Consider the following 23,350-nt stretch of genomic DNA (forward strand, 5'->3'; position numbering starts at 1 on the left):
AGACTGTGAGAGGGGACAGGCCAGGCTGAGGGAACCCCATCCCCTAGACAGTGCATGAATTTTTGTGCACCGGGCCTCCAGTTCTCTATAAACAGAATGAAAGAGTTATAAAATCCCAGTTTCTACAATAACAGTCTTCGAATTTATAACAAATTTGTAAATCTATTACAACTCATTTTGATAACTCACAAAATTAATATATTAGACTTATAACTTTAGTCCTGGTCAGTACGGCTCAGTTGGTTAGAGCATTGTCCTGTGCATCTGAAGGTCTCCGATTTGATCCCCAGTCAGGGTGCCTACAGAAGGCAACCAAATGATGTTTCTTTCTCTCTCTCTCTTGCTCTCTCTTTCTCTCTCTCCCCCGCCCCCCACTCTAAGGTCAATAAAAAATATAAAAATCTTGGGGGAAAAAACAAATACAACTTTAGTAGAGTCTACTTTCCATGCTATGTATCCTATGTTCTATTCTACTGTATTCTTTGTTTTCTATTGGACTACAAGCAGATATTCTATCAATATAATCTTTGTCTTCAAACCACTGAGGTAAACTAATTTTCCAAAAAAATGTTTGGATGTCTAGTTAACAAAATAAAACAGAAATTCTGTGTGACATCCAAAGTTCATTAAACCTGGCAGCAGTCTCATGATCTATTTTCCTTGATGCTCTAATGGAAGTACCCCAGAAGTTACAGCTAAACATGAGCTTCCACACAGAAATTTCTTGCCTTTGTTCATTTGGGCAGCAAAGCCTTCTCTTATCTCATAATTTCCTACCACCCTTCAATGCCCAGGTGGATTCTATAAATTTTAATTCTTATTTATTAATTTTTTTTTAGAGAGAGAGGAAAAAACGTTGCTTTGTTATTCCACTTATTAATGCATGCATTGGTTACTTCTTGTATGTGCCCTGATGGAGGATCAAAACCACAACCATGGAGTATTGGGACGATGATCTAACCCAGCAGTAGCCAACCTTTCAGACCTCATGGACCACCGGTTGGCGACCACTGCTCCAAAGGTTTCCTTAAACCAGTGGTCGCCAACTTTTCGGACCTCACAGACCACAGGTTGGCGACTGCTGCCTAACCATGAGCTACTGGCCAGGGCTAAGTCTGCACATTTCATCAACTCCCCAGACAGAATTATTAGTATTTTTCATCATCTCAGGTTCTCACAGTTCTTTAAACATACCTGTGTACAGTACACTTTGCATTATTTATTCATGTCTGACTACACTGCAACACAGAGTTCTTTGAGGCCAGGGGCTATGTTCCATTCACCAGAGTCTTGCGGGGGTCTGACACATATTAATGCTTAATCAATACTGGTCATACACAATAAATGGTATAATCTCCTACATCAGGTTAAAAAAATTCTCTTCACTGATTTATCAGGTAAATTTCCTAAGAGAGTGGATAAATATATGCATACTCTCAGAGGTACCAGAGGTTGTAGCCACAGCAAAGCAGAGTAAATTTATAGAGGTTACAACCATCAATCTTTAGGAGACAGGTTTACTGCCACAAACAGATCTGGTAAGATGCAGAATGTAAAGTGGGACAAAGATTAGAAGTGAATTATTATTTACTTCAAAATTTGAAAGGAATAACCTAAAAGTACCTCTGAATAGCTATACATGTAACATGCCGATTGTATAGTACATATCTTCTGTTACTAACAGTTTTTTTTTCTTTGATCTAAAGTCAGAGAAAATTCAGGTTCTGAATATTCTGTGCAAAAATCAGAGTATCAATAAATTATTATTATCTACTTGAAGGTACTTCTTAGCAAAAGAATGCTAGAAAGAATATAGTACTGTTCTAACCGGTTTGGCTCAGTGGATAGAGCATCGGCCTGCAGATTGAAGGATCCCAGGTTCGATTCTGGTCAAGGGCATGTACCTTGGTTGCAGGCACATCCCCAGTGGGGAGTGTGCAGGAGGCAGCTGATCGATGTTTCTCTCTCATCGATGTTTCTAACTCTCTATCCCTCTCCCTTCCTCTCTGTAAAAAATATATTAAAAAAATATATTAAAAAAAAAGAAAAAGAATATTGTACTGTTTCAACACATTCCCATTAAGTTAAAGTCTAATATCTTAACTACTGGTTAGCCATTAATCTTATCAAAGGAAAGCGCTTATTACAGCTGCTAATAATTAATCAAATAAATCCCGGTTGTTATCCTGTCAGGACTTCTGAACAGAACAGTTCTTTAACCCCAACCCCTATCCTAAACCAAAAATACAATTTAGATTTTCATATGTATCTTCCATAGATAACTTGCAAGTCTAAAGAAAACCACTAGAGTATCTAGGCAAACTTAAGGTAATTACATACACTGAGGAGAAGCAAATCATATGGATCTTAGGAAAGACAGAAAAGAAGAGAAAAGCAAGAGTAGAATGAACAAAGAAACAATTATGTGAATTGTTGCCCTATTCCTACCCTGCCTGTCAGAAATAAGTGCTATTTTTTAAAAATCATTCCTTTCTGGAAATCACAGGTAAAGACCTTTAGAAAGTGAATATTTAACTGTTTATAACATCAATCAAAACCACCTACTGGCTGGTTGATATGAAATCTTGTAGGCATTCTTCTCATTATAGCTGAGTCAAGATCCTGAGGACGGTTAGTCGCTCCCATCACTATGACCTAAATATATAAAGAAAGCAAAGGTATTAAATCCACCAATAATAATGCTTTTAAGTTGTTATTAAAGGGGCTTAGAAAATATAGAAAATTAAGTGGCATTTAAATTAAATCTTCTGTAAGAAACCTGACATTAATCCAGTATGTATTACTCAAATATTTATACATACAAATTGAAGTTAATCCTAAACAGATCAGGAGATAGCAAAGCTGGTAAGATTTTTTTTTTTAAATTACTGTATTTTACAAAAGATGGTTACTCAATTGCTACATGTTGAATAACTAAAAGCCTTTTATGTTATAGCTTGGGAGTATAAATGGGATATTAATAATAATATTAAGGAAAGAATCATTTCCCCTAAGTCTAAGGATACTGGTAAAAGTAACATTTTCCTCTACATTTCACATCATTATCTCATGGCATATGTAAGCAGTACAGGTGACATCTTTTCAATGCTAGTAATACCTCAAGCAATTCAACCTTAAACAAGGGCAACAGAAAAAAGTAAACATCAAAATTCTGGGTAGGATTTTTAAAAAATATTTTTATTGATTTCAGAGAGGGAGAGAGATAGAAACATCAATGATGAGAGAGAATCATTGATTGGCTGACTTCTGCCCGCCCCCTACTGGGGGTGGGGGCAATCGAGCCAGAAACCCAAGCATGTGTCCTTGGCTGGAATCAAACCTGGGACCCTTTAGTCCACCGGCCAACACTCTATCCACTGAGCCAAACCAGCTAGGGCCTGGGTAGAATTTTTTATAAAATGCTGGTGACCCTGCCAACTTCTGGGTCAATGTCATTAATTTATAAAGGATGTCGAGATGAAAAATCAACACGAATAAAGACAAAGATATATAAAAGTTCATTTCTGAAGGGCTTCAATATTACCATTACTGTTGATATTTCTGTATAATCTAATAACAGCACACATTAGCTATCCAAAATGAAATTTACTGGTATTTTAATGGAAAGTTTTATTTATTATTATTTTATTTCAGCCTAAGAGGTTTTAGATTTCTGAAATAATTACAAGTCTAACTCCAGAACATGTTGAAAAATCCATTAAATCTTATATTCTACATTTAATGATATTTAAGAGCCAAATTACTTTCAATTAACTGTGAGAGGTTGCCACCTAGAGGGGAAAAATATAAGTACAAATATAAATTTGAGAAATGTTAGTTCTACAATGCAATTTTGCATTTGGTTTAAGAGGTCTTATAAAAACAAAATATTAATGCTCTTATTTTGTGGTTTGTTTTTACTGGCTATCTACAATTCTATAAATTAATAAGAAAGATAAATTTCTTACTACATTTAAAACAAAAAAAAAGTCTTAAGAGTGATCAAAGAACTAATTGCACAAGATAGAGGATGAATATAAGAAAGTACATTTTGAGATACAGTATTAAGTGTTAAAAGAGAGATATGAAACAAAAAACCCCATAGAAGATGGAATGCTAAAAATTAGGATCAAAGAATCCAAATAAACCTAATATAACATGACTAATGAATACCTATAAGATAATAACAAATATTCATGATGAAAAAGCAAGAGTGCATGAAACCACTTGTAGTTTCACTTTAAGCAGCAAATTTTAAGGAGCAATTTTAAGGGGCAAAAATTGGTAGGGAACCTTTACACTTATCTTTATATATTGTAAATGAACTAAAATAAAAAATGGCAAGCAACAGTAATTTTTTAGCATTTAAGCAACAAAATTAATGCACCTTTAGGTATTTAGTTAAGACTTTTAAAAATCTTTAAGACAGCCGAAACCGGTTTGGCTCAGTGGATAGAGCCTTGGCCTGCGGACTCAAGGGTCCCAGGTTCGATTCCGGTCAAGGGCATGTACCTTGGTTGCGGGCACATCCCCAGTAGGGGGTGTGCAAGAGGCAGCTGATTGATGTTTCTAACTCTCTATCCCTCTCTCTTCCTCTCTGTTAAAAAATCAATAAAATATATTTAAAAAAAAAAATCTTTAAGACAAAATATCAAGATAAATTTTTTATCATTTCACATTTAAAATAATCAGATCTAAATTTATACCTCAAAACTTAGGGTCAATGACTACCCTCAAAACACTGTGGTCTTATATGTCTCATGTCTCTCAAGATGAAGAACATCATTAGTTAACTTGGCTGTCTGGTAGTGGTGACAGGTTTAATGTCATTCCACTATTTTTGTTTCATTTGTGGCCATATCAGACATACAAGAAAGCTAGGTGGGGTACTGGATTCCATCCATAGTCATAGAACAAACAATTTTAGAGAAAAGCTGTTTCAGATAAGAGTATGTTTAAAATTGTTATTCAAATTAATGTCGATTTTAATGCCCTCAACACTAAAAAGGTTAAATAAAATGTTGCTGGAGTTAAATAAAAAAGTAACATCCTTATTTGCTCCCTCAAATAAAAATCTGTCATAAGGAAAACAGTAAGCACTATTAGCGTGATAAGAAATCCTGGTTCTGAAAACTGTTTCAGTTGTGTTATATCAGAACCATGCTGTGGAGCTCTGAAGTGGCTCTGGAGTATAAAATTCATCCAATTATTGCTCTTTCCACGGCTTCTGAAACTATAATATGATAGGATAGAATATGATATTAAGCTACTTCCTCTTACATGGCCTCACCTACTCAATTGTCTAAGTACTTTAAATTCTGTTGCCAAAGAGAATACTAGTTTTGGAAACCTGTAAACTACTCCCATTGAAGAGCTTTATCAGAACCAATTATTAATAAAAATGGTTTCTATTACTGTCACCTAAATTCACCTGTTGTGCTTTCTTCTCTTTCTTTTGATTTATGGTAACATGGTGGATAAAGGAGGTCCTTTACCCCTCTGTCTACAAAACATACATAAATAATAAAGTATTTACAAAACTCAAATAAGTTAATGGACAAACTGCAAAAAAGCTAAAGAAATTAAGCTGAGGCCAGCAGTGAAGACAGTGCAGTAGGGAGTTAAGCAAGGGTAAATCAGACCCAGAGCCACCAGTCACTTCCTCTTTCTTGGCATCATGATCCTAAAAATTCCAAGGAGAGGCTTCACCCTGGATTTTTCTCTTCAACACTGCAAGTTTAAGGCACATTTCTTCCAATACCTGGCAACTGTGATCAGTATCCAATCCATCCCAGAGACTCATAAACTGAGCTTTCATCATGGCTGTAGCTTCGTGGTCAGAACTTGAACGGTTTCGAAGAAAGGAGTCTAGAAAGAAAAGGTCCTCAGTGTTAGAAATTAACAATTATTTACTCTTTATATAATCTCAAATCATTTAACCCAAAGCCAATAACTTCCTGAAAGATTACAAGAAAAAGGGTTACTATGCCTTTTCACACATTGTTCTGATGTAACCATTTTGGCAAATTATTGGACAAACTGAAAAACAAACAATCAATTTACAACCTTCATTGATTTCCTAAAAATACATTTATGCTAACATATATAAAAGAAGTAAAGGATCTGGTACTGAGAGGCTAGAAAAAGATCAAGTAGTGTCTTAGAGGAACATCTGTGTAGTTTGGCCCTAACTTTCCAGATTATCTGTATCCTTTGTGCTCTTAATTATGGGGTCAGAGAGACAGTCCAGAGATGGAAGACGCTGACGACGCCTTGCCGAGCTAGCAGACAGCAGCTGTGCGTCGCTGAAGGATGCCCAGGACCAAACCAGAGACAGACAGACCTGCATCACCACCATTTGTCCACCATCCAGAACTGAAATATCAATGCTGACATCTACACATAAGGAACTGTTTGACACTGAAATAAGGACTCAAGGGAACTGTTGGCCCAGAGGAAAACTCACTACAGACTGATTCATTTTCCTGTCAGCATAACCATTATGGCTCGTCTCATTTTCGGTTCTTACAAGTGTATTTTTGTATCGCATGATCTCATGCATCTAGGGGAAATAATGAGCAACATAAACGGATGAACAAAAACAGACCCGGAGACAGGGAAGCATCGATCAGACTCTTAAACCTCAGAGGGAAGGTAGGGGAGGGTGGGGGAAAGGGGGAGAGATCAACCAAAGGACTTGTATGCATGCATATAAGCCTAACCAGGGGTCACGGACAACAGGGAGGTGGGAGCATACATGGGGAGGGGTTTGGGGTGGGAATGGGGGATGAGGACAATTATGTGATACCATAATAAAAAAATAAATTTTAAAAAAAGCAATGGAAAAAAAAATTATGGGGTCACAGCCTTTTCCTCACTTTCCCTGGTAATAAATAAAATGACATTAGAAAATGTCAAAACACTATTAAGTGGGAAAATGTAGGACAGAAAATGGTTTAAAACACACAAGCTAGCATACATGTATATGATGTTATACATGGTAAAAAATTAAACAAAATGCAAATAACTTTGGTAATTGCTTAGTGAAATACTTAAGAACAACTTTAATTTCCTATTTTGAATTATTTTGTCTTCCAAATTATCTACAATAAACATGAAATGCTTTTAAGAAGCAGGGAAGCATTTTCTTCCTAGAATGAAAAAACTAAAAGGTCTTACATCCTAAGAATAAAACAAGACATTAAAAATAAATCCTGGATTTTCTTATACAGTTCCAATTTTGTATAATCTATCCATTGTTGGACTATGTATCAAACTAGTTCACCCCTCCCCCCAAAAAAAGACAAAGATAAAGAAAATCTAATCATTTAAAGTTATTTATTTTTTAAAGATAAATTGTTTAAGTTCAGCTGCCTACTTAACCACCACTGTGTGGTGCTTATAAGAGACATACTTAAATATAAGGGCTCAGAATGGTGAAAAGGATGGCAAAAGACATATGTAAATACTATTTAAAAAGTTGGATATAGTATTTTTGTAAAAACTTAATGCATATCTGATAAATGTTGCTAGAACATTTTTTACATGCTTAAAAAAAGATCTAGAAACAAACCTTATACCTTTCATAAAAATTAACTCAAAATGCATCACAGATCTAAGTGTAAAACACAAAACTATAAAGCTAGAATACAGGAGAAAATCCATACAGGGTATGACAATGAGTTTTTACATACAACACCAAAAACAATCCATCAAAGAAAAAATAGTGGAGTTGGAGTCTATTAAAATGAAAAATTCTTCCTTGTGGAAGACATTGTTAAGAGAAAAGCCAAAGCACAGAATGGAGAAAAATATTTACGAAACATATATTTGACAAAGGCCTTGTATCCAAAATATACAATAAACTCTTAAAATTCAACAATAGAAAAACCCAAAAATATCTAAACAGATACCCACCTCACCTCACCAGAGAAGAGATACAGATGGCAAATAAGCATATGAAAAGATGCTCAATAACATGTCATTAGGGAATTGCAAATTAATATAACAATAAAACACCGCTACAAACTTATTAGAATAGATAAAATAAATAAAACTTATAATAAAATCCAATAAACTGCTGAAGAAGATGCAGAACAACAGATTATTTTTATTTATTGCTGAAGAAACTGCAAAATGGTATAGCCCAGTGGTCGGCAAACTGTGGCTCGCGAGCCACATGTGGCTCTTTGGCTCCTTGAGTGTGGCTCTTCCACAAAATACCATGTACCCTAATTAAGTTAATAACAATGTACCTACCTATATGGTTTAAGTTTAAAAAATTTGGCTCTCAAAAGAAATTTCAATCGTTGTACTCTTGATATTTGACTCTGTTGACTTAATGAGTTTGCCGACCACTGGTATAGCCACTTTGGAAGATAGTTTGGTAGTTTCTTACAAAGCTAAATATAGTTTTACCATAAGATCCAGCAATCATAATGAACATCAACAAGAAACCAAAAAGCCCTAGCTGGTTTGGCTCAGTGCATCAGCCTGTGGACTGAAGGGTCCCAGGTTCAATTCCGGTCAAGGGCACATGCCCGGGTTGCAGGCTTGATCCCGTGTTGGGTGTGCAGGAGGCAGCCGGTCAATGATTCTCTCTCATCACTGATGTGTCTATCTCTCTCTCCCTCTCCCATCCTCTCTGAGATCAATAAAAATATATTTTTTAAAAAAGAATTACAAAAAAAAAATTAAAAAATCACCCCAAAAAACCAACAATTTACAAGCAAGGAAATCCAAATGACTAATCAACATGTTAAAAGATGCCCAAATTTAACAGTAAGCTGGGAAACCCAAGTTAAAACAATAATGAGATAATTTATGTTATTTAAGTTGGCAAAAAGTAATGATAATATCTGACAAAAAAATTTTTAGGGAGTATCTAGGGATACAAACTACACAATAATGAAAGTGAAAACAGGTATAACCACTTTGAAGAACTGGTCGTCCTCGTGCGGTTGAAGACGAACACAACACACAGCCTAATGGTTCAACTACTAGTTGATATCTACCCTGGACAAACATATGTGCTTAAGGAAATATGTACATGGATGTCTACTGCATTCTGTTTATAACAGGGAAAACACAGAAAAAGCTATCCAGTAGGATAATGAACAGACTCATTCTGCAACACAGAAATTATGCATAGCATATTACGATGGTTATCGCTTTTGTTTTTAGTAATTTGGCCTAAAAAATGTCAAAAACTCAATTTGGCCCAGCCGGCATGGCTCAGTGGTTGAGCATAAACCTTTGAACCAGGAGATCATGGTTCGATACCAGTCAGGGTGCATGCTTGGGTTGCAGGCTCGATACCCAGTGCGGGGCGTGTAGAAGGCAGCCGATCACTGATTCTCTCTCATCATTGATGTTTCTATCTCCCTCTCCCTTCCTCTCTGAAACCAATAAAAATATATTAAAAAAACAAACAAAAACAAAACTCAATTTGATCATCTAAATACCAACCTTAAATATTGCATTTTAAAATGCTACCATAGAAGACATAGCATACCTATTTCATCTATAAAGATGATGGAAGGCTGTAGCTTTATGGCAAGAGAAAAAACAGCAGCAGCTAATTTCTGAGATTCTCCATACCACTTATCTGTCAGTGTTGAAGGCTGAAGGTTAATAAATCGACAGCCTGCTTCTTTGGCTGTAGCCTTGGCAATCAACGTTTTACCACAGCCTGGAGGCCCATAGAGAAGAACACCTGGAAATAAACATGTTCTTTTATTATTTCCTTTAAGAGAACAAGATACTTGCTTTAGTTTGTGATAATCAACATAATATTAATTCTAGCCCCAGTAAAATGTTTCCCAGCATTCACTTGTTTTTATTCATATTTTTTAATAGTAGAAAAGGAAGGAGCCATATTCTATATTCAGTGTCAATGATGACAAGTATTTTGGATTATAGCATCTTGTGCCTCCTCCCTTCAATAAAAATGTCCAGCCAGGCAATGTTCACTTTTTGACCTGGGTGATAATTACTTAAGTGTTAGCGTTATAATTAATCATTCAACTATTTTATCCCCATTTCCTTATATATGTTAAATTTCACTAATATTCATATTTTCTCATCTGGCATGTTATCAGTGATTCTAGCAATATTATTTAAAAGTGGCACTTTTTTCTGCCTGCTGGTATGGCTCAGTAGTTGAGTGTCGACCTATGAACCAGGAGGTCACGGTTCAATTCCAGGTGAGGGCACATGCCCAGGTTGCAGGCCCAATTCCCAATAGGCATTACATTTAAGGATGCAGTTATAAGTACCCTACTGGGGATGGACCCCATAATGTAGGCATGTGAACTGACTAGGAATTGAACCATGACCTCCTGGTTCATAGGTTAACGCTCAACCACTGAGCCAAACACAGCTGGGCATCTCTTTCAATTCTTGAGTTCCAAGACTTTCAAAGTAATTACTAACTAAGGACAAGGAAACATTTCCCTTAAAAATAAGGTGTATTTAATAATTAAGTGGAAGTAATTAAAAGGAAAAAAGTCACTAGAATTGTGAAATAATAAAAAGAAGTCTTATTGTACACTTGAAACCTATATAATTTTATTAACCAATGTTGCCCCAATAAATTTAATTTTTAAAAAAAGTTTTATCTTGAAAACAAAACAAAACAAACAAACAAAAATACCACATTGTGACTTTGGATATTTTTTAACCTTGATTTTCCCAATTTCCATTTATTTGAAAATAATAAATGAGTTTGAAATAAAAGGATTATTTTGCAATGTTAACGTCATCTAAATTTGGGAAGCTAAAGAATGAGCAATTAATATCGGAAACCTATTCACACTGTTGTTAGCCATCCAATCCCAATTCATCACTCTGAACCCAACCCTGGAGCAGATAGAGAAGCTGCATCAGACCTACATGGAGGAGCTAAGGAAATTATCTGAGGAGCACAAAGGGACGTATGGTATCCCAGAGCTCTAATCTTTAAAAAATTGTACTCTAGGAGAATGAGAGAATAAATATGTTAATACATTAAGAAAAAACACACAAAAAGAATGAGCAATTATATGAAAACTGTTAGTTTACTGGATCTCAGCATTCTCTCGAAAAATCTAACTTCAAATCCACCAGTTCTGTAATGACAAAGTTTCAATGGTTCTAAGATTTTTAATGCTGTAGCAAATATACTTTACCTTTCGGAGGCTGCAGAAGCCTAGAATTTTCAAACAAATGCTTCTTTTTGATAGGTAAGATGACAGTGTCTTTCAGATCCGTAATGACATCATCTAAACCTGCTATATCACTCCAAGTAACCTGGTAAAAGGTAAGGTCAACATGAATTTTACAACTGATGTTTACTCACCTAAGTAAAAAAAATTCCACCAGTCCTAGCTGGTTTCGCTCAGTGGATACAGTGTCATTGGCCTGTGGACCAAAGGGTCCCTGGTTCAATTCCAGTCAAGCGCACATGCCCAGGTTGCGGGCTCGATCCCCAGAAAGGGGCATGCAGGAGGCAGCCGATCAGTGATTCTCTCTCATCACTGATTTTTCTCTCTCCCTCTCCCTTCCTCTCTATGAAATCAATAAAAATATAATTTTTTAAAATTTCCCCCAAATGGCAACATTTATTCTGATAATTTTATATAAATAATAAAAGATTAAAATTACATATTAATGAGAGTAAAGACATTTCATAGTAATAATGAAATTAAAGTACTGTGACACTGCAAAAAGGAATTTAATACGCAACTACCTACTATTAAAAAAAAGAGAAAAGCACTAGGTCTGGCACTCAAAACTCTGCAGGGACTTTAAAAGCTGAATTCACCCTGCCGAGAAGATTGACAACCAGCTCAGTTAATTCAGCACTGTTGATCCGGAAGGGCTCACCAGAAGTGTACCTAATTCATATACTAGTAGGATGCTGTCAAGCATAATAGGAGTGAATTTTATTTATTTATTTTTATTTTTTAAAAATATATCTTATTGATTTTTTAGAGAGGAAGGGAGAGGGATAGAGAGTTAGAAACATCGATGAAAGAGAAACATCAATCAGCTGCCTCTTGCACACCATCTACTGGGGATGTGCCCACAACCAAGGTATATGCCCTTGACTGGAATCGAACCCGGGACCCTTCAGTCCGCAGGCCGACGCTCTATCCACTGAGCCAAACCGGTCAGGGCAGGAGTGAATTTTAGAAAAAAGGCCTATGCCACCCAAATGGACTTCTGAATTTTATTAACCAAAAGTAAAATAGTATTAAAACTTATCTTTATGAATAGTAAATAGTGGACAAATACTTTCAAAATAGACACAGTTTGCCCAGACAGCATGGATCAGTGGTTGAGTATCGACCTATGAACCAGGAGGTCATGGTTCGATTCCCAGTCAGGGCACATGCCTGGGTTGTGGGCTCGTTCCCCAGTGTGAGGTGTGCAGGAGGCAGCTGATCCATGATTCTCTCTCATCACTGATGTTTCTATCTCTCTCTCCCTCTCCCTTTCTCTCTGAAATAAAAAATATATATATATTAAAAAAAAATAATAAAAAATAGACACAGTTTGTGTATTTTAAAGCCTTCTGACTTATTTTTTTTTTAATAAACTGAAAAGACCATTAAAAAAAAATCAACCTAACTCTAATATAACTGAACATGGTGCCAGTCAGAAGCAATATTTACAACATACTTACTTTCTTTACAACTTAAAAAAAGAAGTACTATTTAAAATTTTTAAATCAAATTCAAATGGAGGATTAATTCTGGGTTATGTATGTCTTTGTGCACACAGATAATAACAGACATTGTAGATTTTTATTTTCTAGATTTGGGAATAGGATATCAAATTTCATTCTATTTATTTATACCTCTTGTTACAAAATGTATTTAAACCTCTTCTTACAAAATATTCACATAAGATTTTTAGAATTTATGAATTACATTACTCTGGTCCTCAAAATAACCCTTTTTAAGTAGATAGAGCAGGTATTATACATGTCTAATCCAGAATAATTCCCTGGGTTATACATGAGGGAACTGAGACTCAAAGAGGACATAATTTGTCAAGGCCATGAATGGAAAAACCGGGATTCAAAATCTTGTGTTGCCTACCATACTTCATTATAAAAATTTAGATTTAAATTCCAAATCAAATATCCACATGATTTAAAGCAATATATTTTAAATGCCACAAAGGTAAATATAAAAAAGCACAAATTTAACTCAACAAATGTGCACAAAAATAAGTTAACACAGCAGGACTGACATTATTATCCTTATGTTTGCAAGGCAGGTCCTTGGCTGGAGTATGGGAACTTAGGTTTTAAGAGTGTTCCCATCACTCCCTGATAAGAACAGCTCACTGTGCCTAAACTATTTGTGCAAACAATTTGGTTTGTGGCAAATACCTATTTTCTTTCAGAACTTTGGTAGATGTTAGAAAAACAAAGTCTACACAACCAGTTAAAACCCTGGGCATGAAGTCTCTAATGAGTTTCCCCATGGATAGCATTTTACATGGGTTATTACAACTTAATGGAGGAATCAAGTGCATCCTGTGTGACTTTACTGGGAGAAGAGTCTTGGACACTTGTGCCTGATTTCCTTCAGACTTTATCGTTTTATCCCATGACCCTCTTTCCTTGCTGATTTTGCCTTGTATCCTTTGGCTGTAATAAGCCATGTCTGTGAGTACCACTATGTTGAATGCTGTGATTCCTCCTACAGAATCACCAGACCTGGTATGGCCTTTGGGACCACTGACACAAAATTCTAGACCCCCCCAAAATATTAAATAAGATTAAAGGTACATACATGCATGTTAAGAGGATCTACAAGATGAGCAGCAATACTCATTTCATATTCTGAAAGCTTCACATTTTTCACACCAATTTGCTTCATTAACTTCTCTGCCTGGGGAGGAAGGGGGGACAAGCAACCTTCTTTAGTTTGATATTTAGTTACTGGCACTTCAAAAGAGGCATCTGTGAAATATAAAAAGCAATGAACAGATACACAAGAATTTTCCAGGAATATTCTAGGCCCCTTGACCTCATCCTTGCCCGTTTTAAGTCCTTAGGTAAAGAAAAATTTGAGGGTCTACTTCACAGAAACAAGAGCAATTTAAACCAGCTCGTGAAAAATGAGGGGAAATGAGAAAATAGGGTATATAATTAAAGATATATATACAGGGCCTCACACTGCTGCAATGAGACTCTAAGGTCCAACTTGATATCTCTTTCCTAGTAGAATGATCATAAGTACAGATGAAACCTCAAGATGAAAGACTGAGGAATTAAGGATATCCAGAAATAGACAACTGGAATTTATTTAAATTAACAGAGTATCTGAAAACAGGTGCCTAACTTCCTTCAAATTACTCAGGTATCTACAATAGGTGTTCAAACCTATCTAATTTCAAATTGTTCTGAGATGCTCTCCCATAAAGTCAATTCCTGATACGAGGTAACCAGTTAAACATTTACTGAGTGTGCCAAATATTATGTCAAAATACCATAAGCAGATTAACTCATTGAATCCTCAGAGTGAGTCTATGGGATACACACAATTTTTCCCCATAATAGAAAAAGAAACTGAAATTTAGCTCAGACTAAGTAATTACCTTAGGTTAAAAGTGAGCCAATGAAAGAGGCAATATACCAATCCTGGCAATCCAACACTAGAACCCATACTCTAACCACCAAACATATTACCTTGGTTTCCCCAATTATATGATAAAAGTTTGTGATCACTAAGGAGTCTTAAATAATCTATAAATAACATTCAAATTTCAAATAAGTTAACATTTTTAGAAATGAAGGTGCTCTGCTAAGTCATGAATTTACCTAAATTTTTGTTACATTTTCCTAAAATACTTGTGATTATATAAAATCTTGCTGTTTGTCAGGGGTATTGCTGTTCTACAAGGAAATCCAAATCACACAGCATTCTAGTTATAGCGTGGTTAAAGGATTAGTATAAATGTGTGTTGATCATGTCCTAGTAATAACAGCATTTTTAAAAAGTGCTAAGAACCAATGTGCTTCAGAGAAACCAAGATGGCGACATAGGTAAACACCTGAACTGCTGCCTCGCACAACAACTTCAAAACTACAACTAAAAGACACAACCGACATCATCCAGAACCACAGGAAGGCTGGCTAAGTGGAAATTCTACAACTAGAAGGGAAGAGAAAAGCACACTGAGACTCAGAGGAGCTGTGGAAGTAAACTGCAGAGGTACGGAGGCACGCGTGCGCAGAAAGGGCTGGCATCTGAGTACGCGGCTGGCTTTTTCAATCTGCAGGGAGACACAAGTTCCCGACTGCTCTGAACCCCAGTTCCGGGCGAGACTCTGGGGACCCAGACTCATACGGGGAGAAATTGGACTGTCTGGCAGTGGGCAGAACTTGAGGGCGGCTTTCTCTCAGAGGTGCTTGCAGCAATTACCAAGGACACTGAGACCCGGGGGCCTCTTAGGGCAGGGCTATCGGGAAGCCATTGCTGTTTGCTCCATCCTGAGACTCCACCCCATCCAAGCTGTGCGCAGAGGCTTTTGCATATGAATGGCCTGGTCCTTTGGAATCTAAACTTACCTAACAAAATGCAGCTGGGTCAGTGAGACCCAGTACATCCAAAAGAAGGCCCAAAGCCCTGCAGCAGCTAGCATTGCTTCACAGCTGGGCCTCATCTGGGCACCTCCAAAACCCAAACAAAGAAGAGGAATCTGCAGATCTCTCTGTAGCTCCTACTGGGTGGCCTCAGGCAGAGGCTAAATTGGCACCTCCTTAGAGATCCAAGAGCCAGTGTACCCAGGGGACAGAGTAGGACTATCTAGATTACAACTCCTCAGATTCATAAGGGACACACTCAGGGGGCAGACTCAGTGAGCACCAAAGCCCCACTGATGCAAGTCTTGCCTCATAAGGGTGTCTCCAGCACAGAAGTTCTTCCAGCACAGACACAGCTGATCCTCACAGCCAATTGGCCTGGATGTCAATTCCTCCCAGTGATACCAACAACAATCAAGTCTTAACTACAACAAGACTGTGCACACAGCCCACAAAGGGGTGCACCAAGAGTGTCCACCTCAGTTAACTGGGGAGGCTGAGCCACTGGGCCCTATAGGACACCTAGCACACAAAGCCACTCTATCAACTCAGGGAAGCAGCCAAAATGTGGAGACAAAGAAATAGGTCACAAATGACAGAAATGGAGGAAAGCAAACGACTGGATATAGAGTTCAAAACCACGGTTATAAGGTTTTTCAATAATTTAGAAAAGGCCGATAAATTTAGTGAGACCCTCAAGGATATGAAAAAGGACCAACTAGAAATTAAGCATACACTGACTGAAATAAAAAATACTATACAGAGATCCAACAGCAGACTAGAGGATCGCAAGAATCAAGTCAAAGATTTGAAATACAAAGAAGCAAAAAACACCCAACCGGAAAAGCAAAAAGAAAAAAGAATCCAAAAATATGAAGATAGTGTAAGGAGCCCCTGGGACAACTTCAAGCATACCAACATCCGAATTATGGGGGTGCCAGAAGAAGAGAGAGAGCAAGATACTGAAAATGTATTTGAAGAAATAATGACCGAAAACTTCCCCTACCTGGTGAAAGAAATAGACTTACAAGTCCAGGAAGCACAGAGAACCCCAAACAAAAGGAATCCAAAGAGGACCACACCAAGACACATCATAATTAAAATGCCAAGAGCAAAAGACAAAGAGAGAATATTAAAAGCAGCAAGAGAAAAACAGTTAGTTACCTACAAGGGAGCACCCATATGACTGTCAGCTGATTTCTCAACAGAAACTATGCAGGCCAGACGGGAGTGGCAAGGAATATTCAAAGTGATGAACAGCAAGAACCTACAACCAAGATTACTCTACCCAGCAAAGGTATCATTCAGAATTGAAGGGCAGATAAAGAGCTTCACAGATAAGAAAAAGCTAAAGGAGTTTATCACTGCCAAACCAGTATTATCTGAAATGCTGAAAGGTATTCTTTAAGAAGATGAAGAAGAAGAAAAAGGTAAAGATAAAATTATGAACAACAAATACATATCTATCAACAAGTGAATCTAAAAATCAAGTGAATAAAAAATCTGATTAACAGAATAAACTAGTGAATATAATAGAATCAGGGGCATAGAAAGTTAGTGGACTGACAATCCTCGGGGGGAAAGGGGTGTGGAGGGTGCAGGAAGAGACTGGACAAAAATCGTACACCTATGGATGAGGACAGTGGGGGGTGGGGGGGAAGGGCAGAGGGTGGGGTGGGAACTGGGTGGAGGGGAGCTATGGGGGAAAAAATAGGAATTGTAATAATCTGAACAATAAAGATTTATTTTTTTTAAAAGTGCTATGAACCATATTATTATTCCGATTTATTATCCCCCTATAAAATTACTCAATGGATAAAGTTGCCTTTTACAGATCCCCTTTACCTCTTTCTTATAAATATCTTCTCTTTCACTGCCTTTAAATCTTTTATGTGTCAGCTATGGAAGGTATCCTATTGTGGTATCTATAACAATATTAACTTAACCCTTGTTTTTCATTATCTACACTAATAAAAGAGAAACATGCAAATTAACCATCACTCCGCTACACCAAGCCATGCCCACCAGCCAATCAGGAGGGAATATGCAAATTAGAAGGCCAAAGATGGCGGCCACCCAGCTGCTCCAGGCGTGAAGGGGCTAGTCGGGGCAGGACATCTGCTATGAGAGGGAGGGCGGGGGAGGAGCGGGGCAAAGGGATCTACAGGAGCAAGCACTCCGGCCACAGCCAAGACGAAGACGGCAGACTATGACCGGAGCCTGCAGCAAAGACGAAGAAGGCAGACTCTGGCCAGAGTCTGCAGCAAAGGCGGCAGAATCCAGCCACAGCGAAGGACTGGGTCCTGGGTGCCAGAGGAAAACCGGTGCTGGAAGCCAAGGGAAGGAAGGCCTATTGCACAAATCTCTTCGTGCAACGGGCCTCTAGTGATTCTATAAATGTAAAGCCATCCCACATATGTTCTTTTTTAGGCCATGCTCTAACATAGTTGGTTCTCAAAGGGGGTGGGAGGTGGGAGGGGTGATTTTGCAACCGAAAGGACATTTGGCAAAGTTTTGGGTTGTGACAACCTGGGTGAAGGGAAGGGTGCTACTGGTATCCAGTCAGCAGAGATGGGGATGCTGCTAAACATTTCAGAAGGCACAGGTTAGCCTGTCTCCTTAGCCTCCCCACCAAATTATCTGGCCCCAAATGTCGTTACTACCGAGTTGGGAAACCTGCCTTTTTCTCCATTAAAGTCACATTCCGCTCTTTACATTCCTTTTGTCACCCCCCCCCCCCCTTACTCTATCTAAAATTTCACTACAGGCCAAAATTACCTCTCGCTTCAAATAATAACAACCTTTATTATATCCGAGATTTCCTTAAAAAAAGAAAATATCAACTATGTTTTTTACCCTATAGAGATAGAAATTGTTGTAATCAAGTTCCCCTAGAATCTTTTCCCCACAACAGCAGTCTCATTTAGCAATGTGTTCAGGTTGCATTAATTACACTGACCAAAAAAAAAAAAGAAATTAATGTTCATTGAGCATCTACGATATGCCTAGCACTGCACTGGGTACTTTATAATTAACCCTTTAGCCACCCTGAGAACAGCTATTATTCTCATTTCTCAGATGAGGAATTCAAGGGTCAAAGAAATTAGAAGAACTGCCAAAATTACAGCTAGAAATTGGCATTTCCAGAACTCAAACCCAAATTTGTCTAATTTCAAAGTTTATATTCAGCTGAAACATGAATAGTCCTCATTTGGGAGAGCAGATCACAGTTAAAACCACTAAAATTAAAAGAAAGTACCCCAAAACACCGTACCACCACCAAACTCTTTTCCAGGAACAAGTTATTCAACTGTCTAGTTTTGACACATTTAAATGAGCCTCTATTTCTAAAATGCTTTATTTATTTTTTTTTTTAAGTTTATGTTCTTCTTCTTTTTTTTAATATATTTTATTGATTTTTTTTTTTTTACAGAGAGTAAGGGAGAGGGATAGAGAGTTAGAAACATCGATGAGAGAGAAACATCAATCAGCTGCCTCTTGCACACCCCCTCCTGGGGATGTGCCCGCAACCAAGGTACATGCCCTTGACTGGAATCAAACCTGGGACCCTTCAGTCTGCAAGCCGACGCTCTATCCACTGAGCCAAACCAGTTAGGGCTATTTCTAAAATGTTTTAACTAGAAAAACAAAATTATGATTGAATTACTCTAGAAATGGCTTATGCTCTTGTGTTGGTTTATCATTTACAGCTTAATGACAATTACATTCTCTAGTCACCAACATTTACTTGGATTTAAGTGGGTCTCTCCGAGTAGTTGTCTCTATGGACAGAAAATGGTGAACTGGGTTATGAAAGGAGTCAGAGGTAGGAGGGACGCTTACATTTTCCCTTACATTGTATGTTCATCTTTTTTACTGTTTCATAGTATTTTTTATCCTTTCATTTTTTTTCTCCATGTGAAGTATGATTTTAAAAATTAAGAAGTGGGATAGGAAATAGTAAACTAATATTTTTGCCTAAAATGGGGAAAGAGAAAATGGAGAAAAGGAGAAGAAACACTCATTCAGGTTCTGAAAGATCACTAAAGTTGTTGTTCTTTTGGAAGAATAGTTTTAGAAAGAGATGGCATTAACAAATAAAGAATAAAAAAAGAGAGATCAACTAATTAAATGTAGGTTAAAAACCTTTTACTGAGGTCACAGCTAAAGTATAAGTGTAGAAAGAGGAAATCATTGAAACAGAGCTTTTAAAAATGTACTTAATTAGAAAGTAACAAAGAATTTGAGTAATTATCTTTATATATTAGGTGCAAGCTCTTATCACTAACATACATTAAAATTCTAGAAAATAAGTTATTGGGTAAAATGTCCAAATCAAATGTCATCTTCCCATAAACTTGCCCTATCTACCAGTTTCTAAAGCTCTATAAAGATATCATGAGTCACACAGCCAGTGTGGCTCAGTGGATGAGCATCGACCTATGAACCAGGGGGGGTCACAGTTCGTTTCCTGGTCAGGGCATTTGCCCCGGTTATGGGGATCGATCCCCAGTGTGGGACGTGCAAGAGGCAGCTGGTCAATGATTCCCATCATCATTGATGTTTCTCTATCTCTCTCTCCCTCTCCCGTCCTCTCTGAATTCAATAAAAATTAAGAGTGTTGAGGGCATGTGCTGGGGGTGGGGGCGGCCGGGGAGAGGTCAATGGGGGAAAAAGGAGACTTATGTAATACTTTAAACAATAAAAAATTTAAATAAAAAAAAATTAGAGCGTTGTCCCAATATGTAAAAGTTGCGGGTTGGCTCCCTGGGTCAAGGCACATACAAGAAGCAACCAATGAATGCATAAATAAGTGGAACAACAAATTGATGTTTCTCTTTCTCTCTAAAATCAATAAATAAAAAAATTTTTAAAGATATTATGAGTCTTTGAGGACACCAGACAAATCTTGGATTTATTTGTAAGATGTCTTTTTTCTTTTCTTATCACAAAGTCCTTCCAACATTATTATTATTATTATTATTATTATTGCCCATTACATTCCTTTTCTCACCTCCTTACTCTAGCTAGGTCTTTGCCAGAACTATTTCCATATCATCACTGACTCGAAAGTTTTTAATGGTTTACCACTGCAAAAGACTCCAACTGGTCAATATCGTATTTCAATAGATGGAAGTAAAGCAGGAAAAAAGGAAGGGTAACAGAGAACTATAGCTCCTGGCCTAACAAAAAGCACGCCTCCTGTAGAGGGACCCTGGGAAGGCACATGGACATTCTTTAAATTGTCAGCTAAGCCTGAGGCACTGGCAGAGTCGTGTCCGGGTTACACCACCCCCCTCCCCGAGAAGGCGGGGGTGTATCAGTTTCTGACTTACCTTTGTCCCGGGAGAGGGCTTTGAGATGTAAATCCAGTCTAGCACCGGGAAAGAGGGAATGAATAGGACCTGGGCCTTCCCAAGCTCCTTTGATCCTAAGTTTTCTGGTGAAACCCCCTTGTATTTTGGAAGATAAATAAATGCGCTGTGTCACCTGTGGTGAGTGTCTGTCCCTCCATCAGAGTGACAGCATCCCACCCAGCTCCCAGCTTTTAAATCTATTTCTGCGTCTTGTCTCTTTCTTTCTTTTATTTCTTAATCCCCAGCTCCTCCACTCAGGAACCTGACCCGTTTTCCTTTTCTGTGCGGGACGTGGAAAAGAGAGAAACACCCCCCACAGCCTCCATCTTAGTTGAACTTCTAAACTGCTGTGGCATTTATCAGCCTCTGTTCACCCAACAAAATGACTAAGTAAAAAAAAAAAGTAGACCTTTGTTCTCTAACTTTATATTCAGAGTCCATCATTTAGTACCTTAATTTTCCCTCCAAGTTCTACTAGTTAGTTGCATAAACACTCTATTCCAACCCATCTAGTCTATTTACTGTTTAACAGGTGTTGTTATTCCTACCCCCATCATGATTCTGTTCATAATTTTCTACTTAAAACTGTCCTTGCCTATTCAAGGCCAGGATCTTTCATGAAGTCATCCTCAATTGCCTCAATCATCAGTGAATGCTTTTTGTAAATGCCATAGTTTCTGTCTTCACTACTCATTAGGAAATCAGAATAATCTACTTATGACTATAATTTATATTGTCATGAACAAGTCTTTTCTCCCTACCACGGCACTATGACAAATGTGGTATTAGATACTTCACGTACCTGATGTTTTGAACAATACTATATACACAGTTTTCAATAAAGGCTTAATGTGTTCATGTATTACTTAAATATCTATATTTGGCTTTCTACATGTCTTCCACATGTGTATCCCAGCACTCTTAGAAACCAAGAAAATAAATGACAAAATTGTGTTTAAAATCACATTCTGCTCTTTAAAAATTTTTAAATAACACAACAATCAATAATTTGACCTCAGACTTAAAATGACTTTCATGATTCAGGTGGGGGAATGGAGCTGCACTTAGTTTGACATGTGGGTACATGTGGGCATAGACAAATTCATTTTTTAAAAAATCCACACTAGTCCGACTTCCTAGAGAGCTATGAGTTGACTGATATGATGATATAATCTAGACAGAGTCAATTAGTTTATAATCAAATTTGGGGAACAAACTCACAAGTGTCCAAATTGCTTTTCAGACATCCTATCTAATAAAAGAGTAATATGCAAACTGACCATCACTCCAACACATAAGATGTCTGCCCCCATGTGGACACACGATGGCCGCCACAAGGTGGCCAGCAGGGGAGGGCAGTTGGGAGGGACCAGGCCTGCAAGGAAGGACAGTTGGGGGCGATCAAGCCTGCAGGGAGGGCAGTTAGGGGTGACCAGGCCGGCAGAGGAGGGAAGTTGGGGGTGACTGGGCCTGCAGGGAAGGGCAGTTGGGGGGGACCCAGGCCTGCAGGGGAGAGCAGTTGGGGGGGACTAGGCCTACAGGGGAGGGCAGTTAGGGGTGACCAGGCCTGCAGGGGAAGGCAGTTAGGGGCAAACAGGCTGGCAGGGGAGCAGTTAGGGGGTGATCAGGCTGGCAGGCAGATGCAGTTAGGGGCAATCAGGAAAGCAGGCAGGCGAGCAGTTGGGAGCCAGCAGTCCTGGATTATGAGAGGGATGTCCGACTGCCCGTTTAGACATCCCTCTCACATCGGACATCCCTCTCACAATCCAGGACTGCTGGCTCCCAACTGCTCGCCTGCCTGCCTTCCTGATTGCCCCTAACCGCATCTGCCTGCCAGCCTGATCACCCCCTAACTGCTCCCCTGCCAGCCTGTTTGCCTACTGATAGGATCGGGCCTAAATGGGCAGTTGGACATCTCTTGAGGGGGCCCAGATTGGAGAGGGTGCAGGCTGGGCTGAGGGACACCCTCCCACCGTGCACGAATTTTGTGCACTGGGCCTCTAGTATACAATAAGCAGTAATTATAAAAGTACAGTTTTCACTGATTTAAGAGCTATGCATAGCACTGTGAAACAGTCATTTCTTTATATCCCAATTTCTCACACCTACAGCACTTGAAAGAACAAGATTTATTCATCTTTTATCCTTGGCACCAAGCATTTGCTAGGAGCTCAATAAAGATTTATTGAATGCAACAGGGTCAAAATTCACAGAAGAAATCTAAAAATTAATGAATAAAACATCTTGCCCCAAGCAGCAAGAAAAATTTGAAAGACTCCTTGAAGGCTGTTTTTTAAAGAAAAACAGGAACCAAAACAAATATATCATCCTAATGAGAAAAGCACCACAAGAGGCAATAGGTGAAAAATAAAATTACAACTTATATTAACATTTTTAAAGCAATTTTTTA

General features: G+C 38.0%; 1 protein-coding gene across 1 annotated transcript in view; it reads right to left on the minus strand.

Moving 5' to 3' along the window:
• ATAD1 (ATPase family AAA domain containing 1) overlaps positions 1-23,350 on the minus strand; it is a 36,856-nt gene that overhangs the window by 9,060 nt on the left and 4,446 nt on the right. Inside the window, exons 3-7 of the mRNA XM_079794250.1 lie at positions 13,788-13,886; positions 11,169-11,289; positions 9,515-9,715; positions 5,762-5,868; positions 2,566-2,655 (exon numbers count right to left, since the gene is read on the minus strand). Of these exons, the coding sequence (XP_079650376.1) occupies positions 2,566-2,655; positions 5,762-5,868; positions 9,515-9,715; positions 11,169-11,289; positions 13,788-13,886 (618 nt within the window). The remainder of the gene's footprint in view (positions 1-2,565; positions 2,656-5,761; positions 5,869-9,514; positions 9,716-11,168; positions 11,290-13,787; positions 13,887-23,350) is intronic.

The sequence above is a fragment of the Cnephaeus nilssonii genome, assembly GCF_951640355.1.
Source record: "Cnephaeus nilssonii genome assembly, chromosome: 16".
Taxonomy (NCBI): domain Eukaryota; kingdom Metazoa; phylum Chordata; class Mammalia; order Chiroptera; family Vespertilionidae; genus Cnephaeus; species Cnephaeus nilssonii.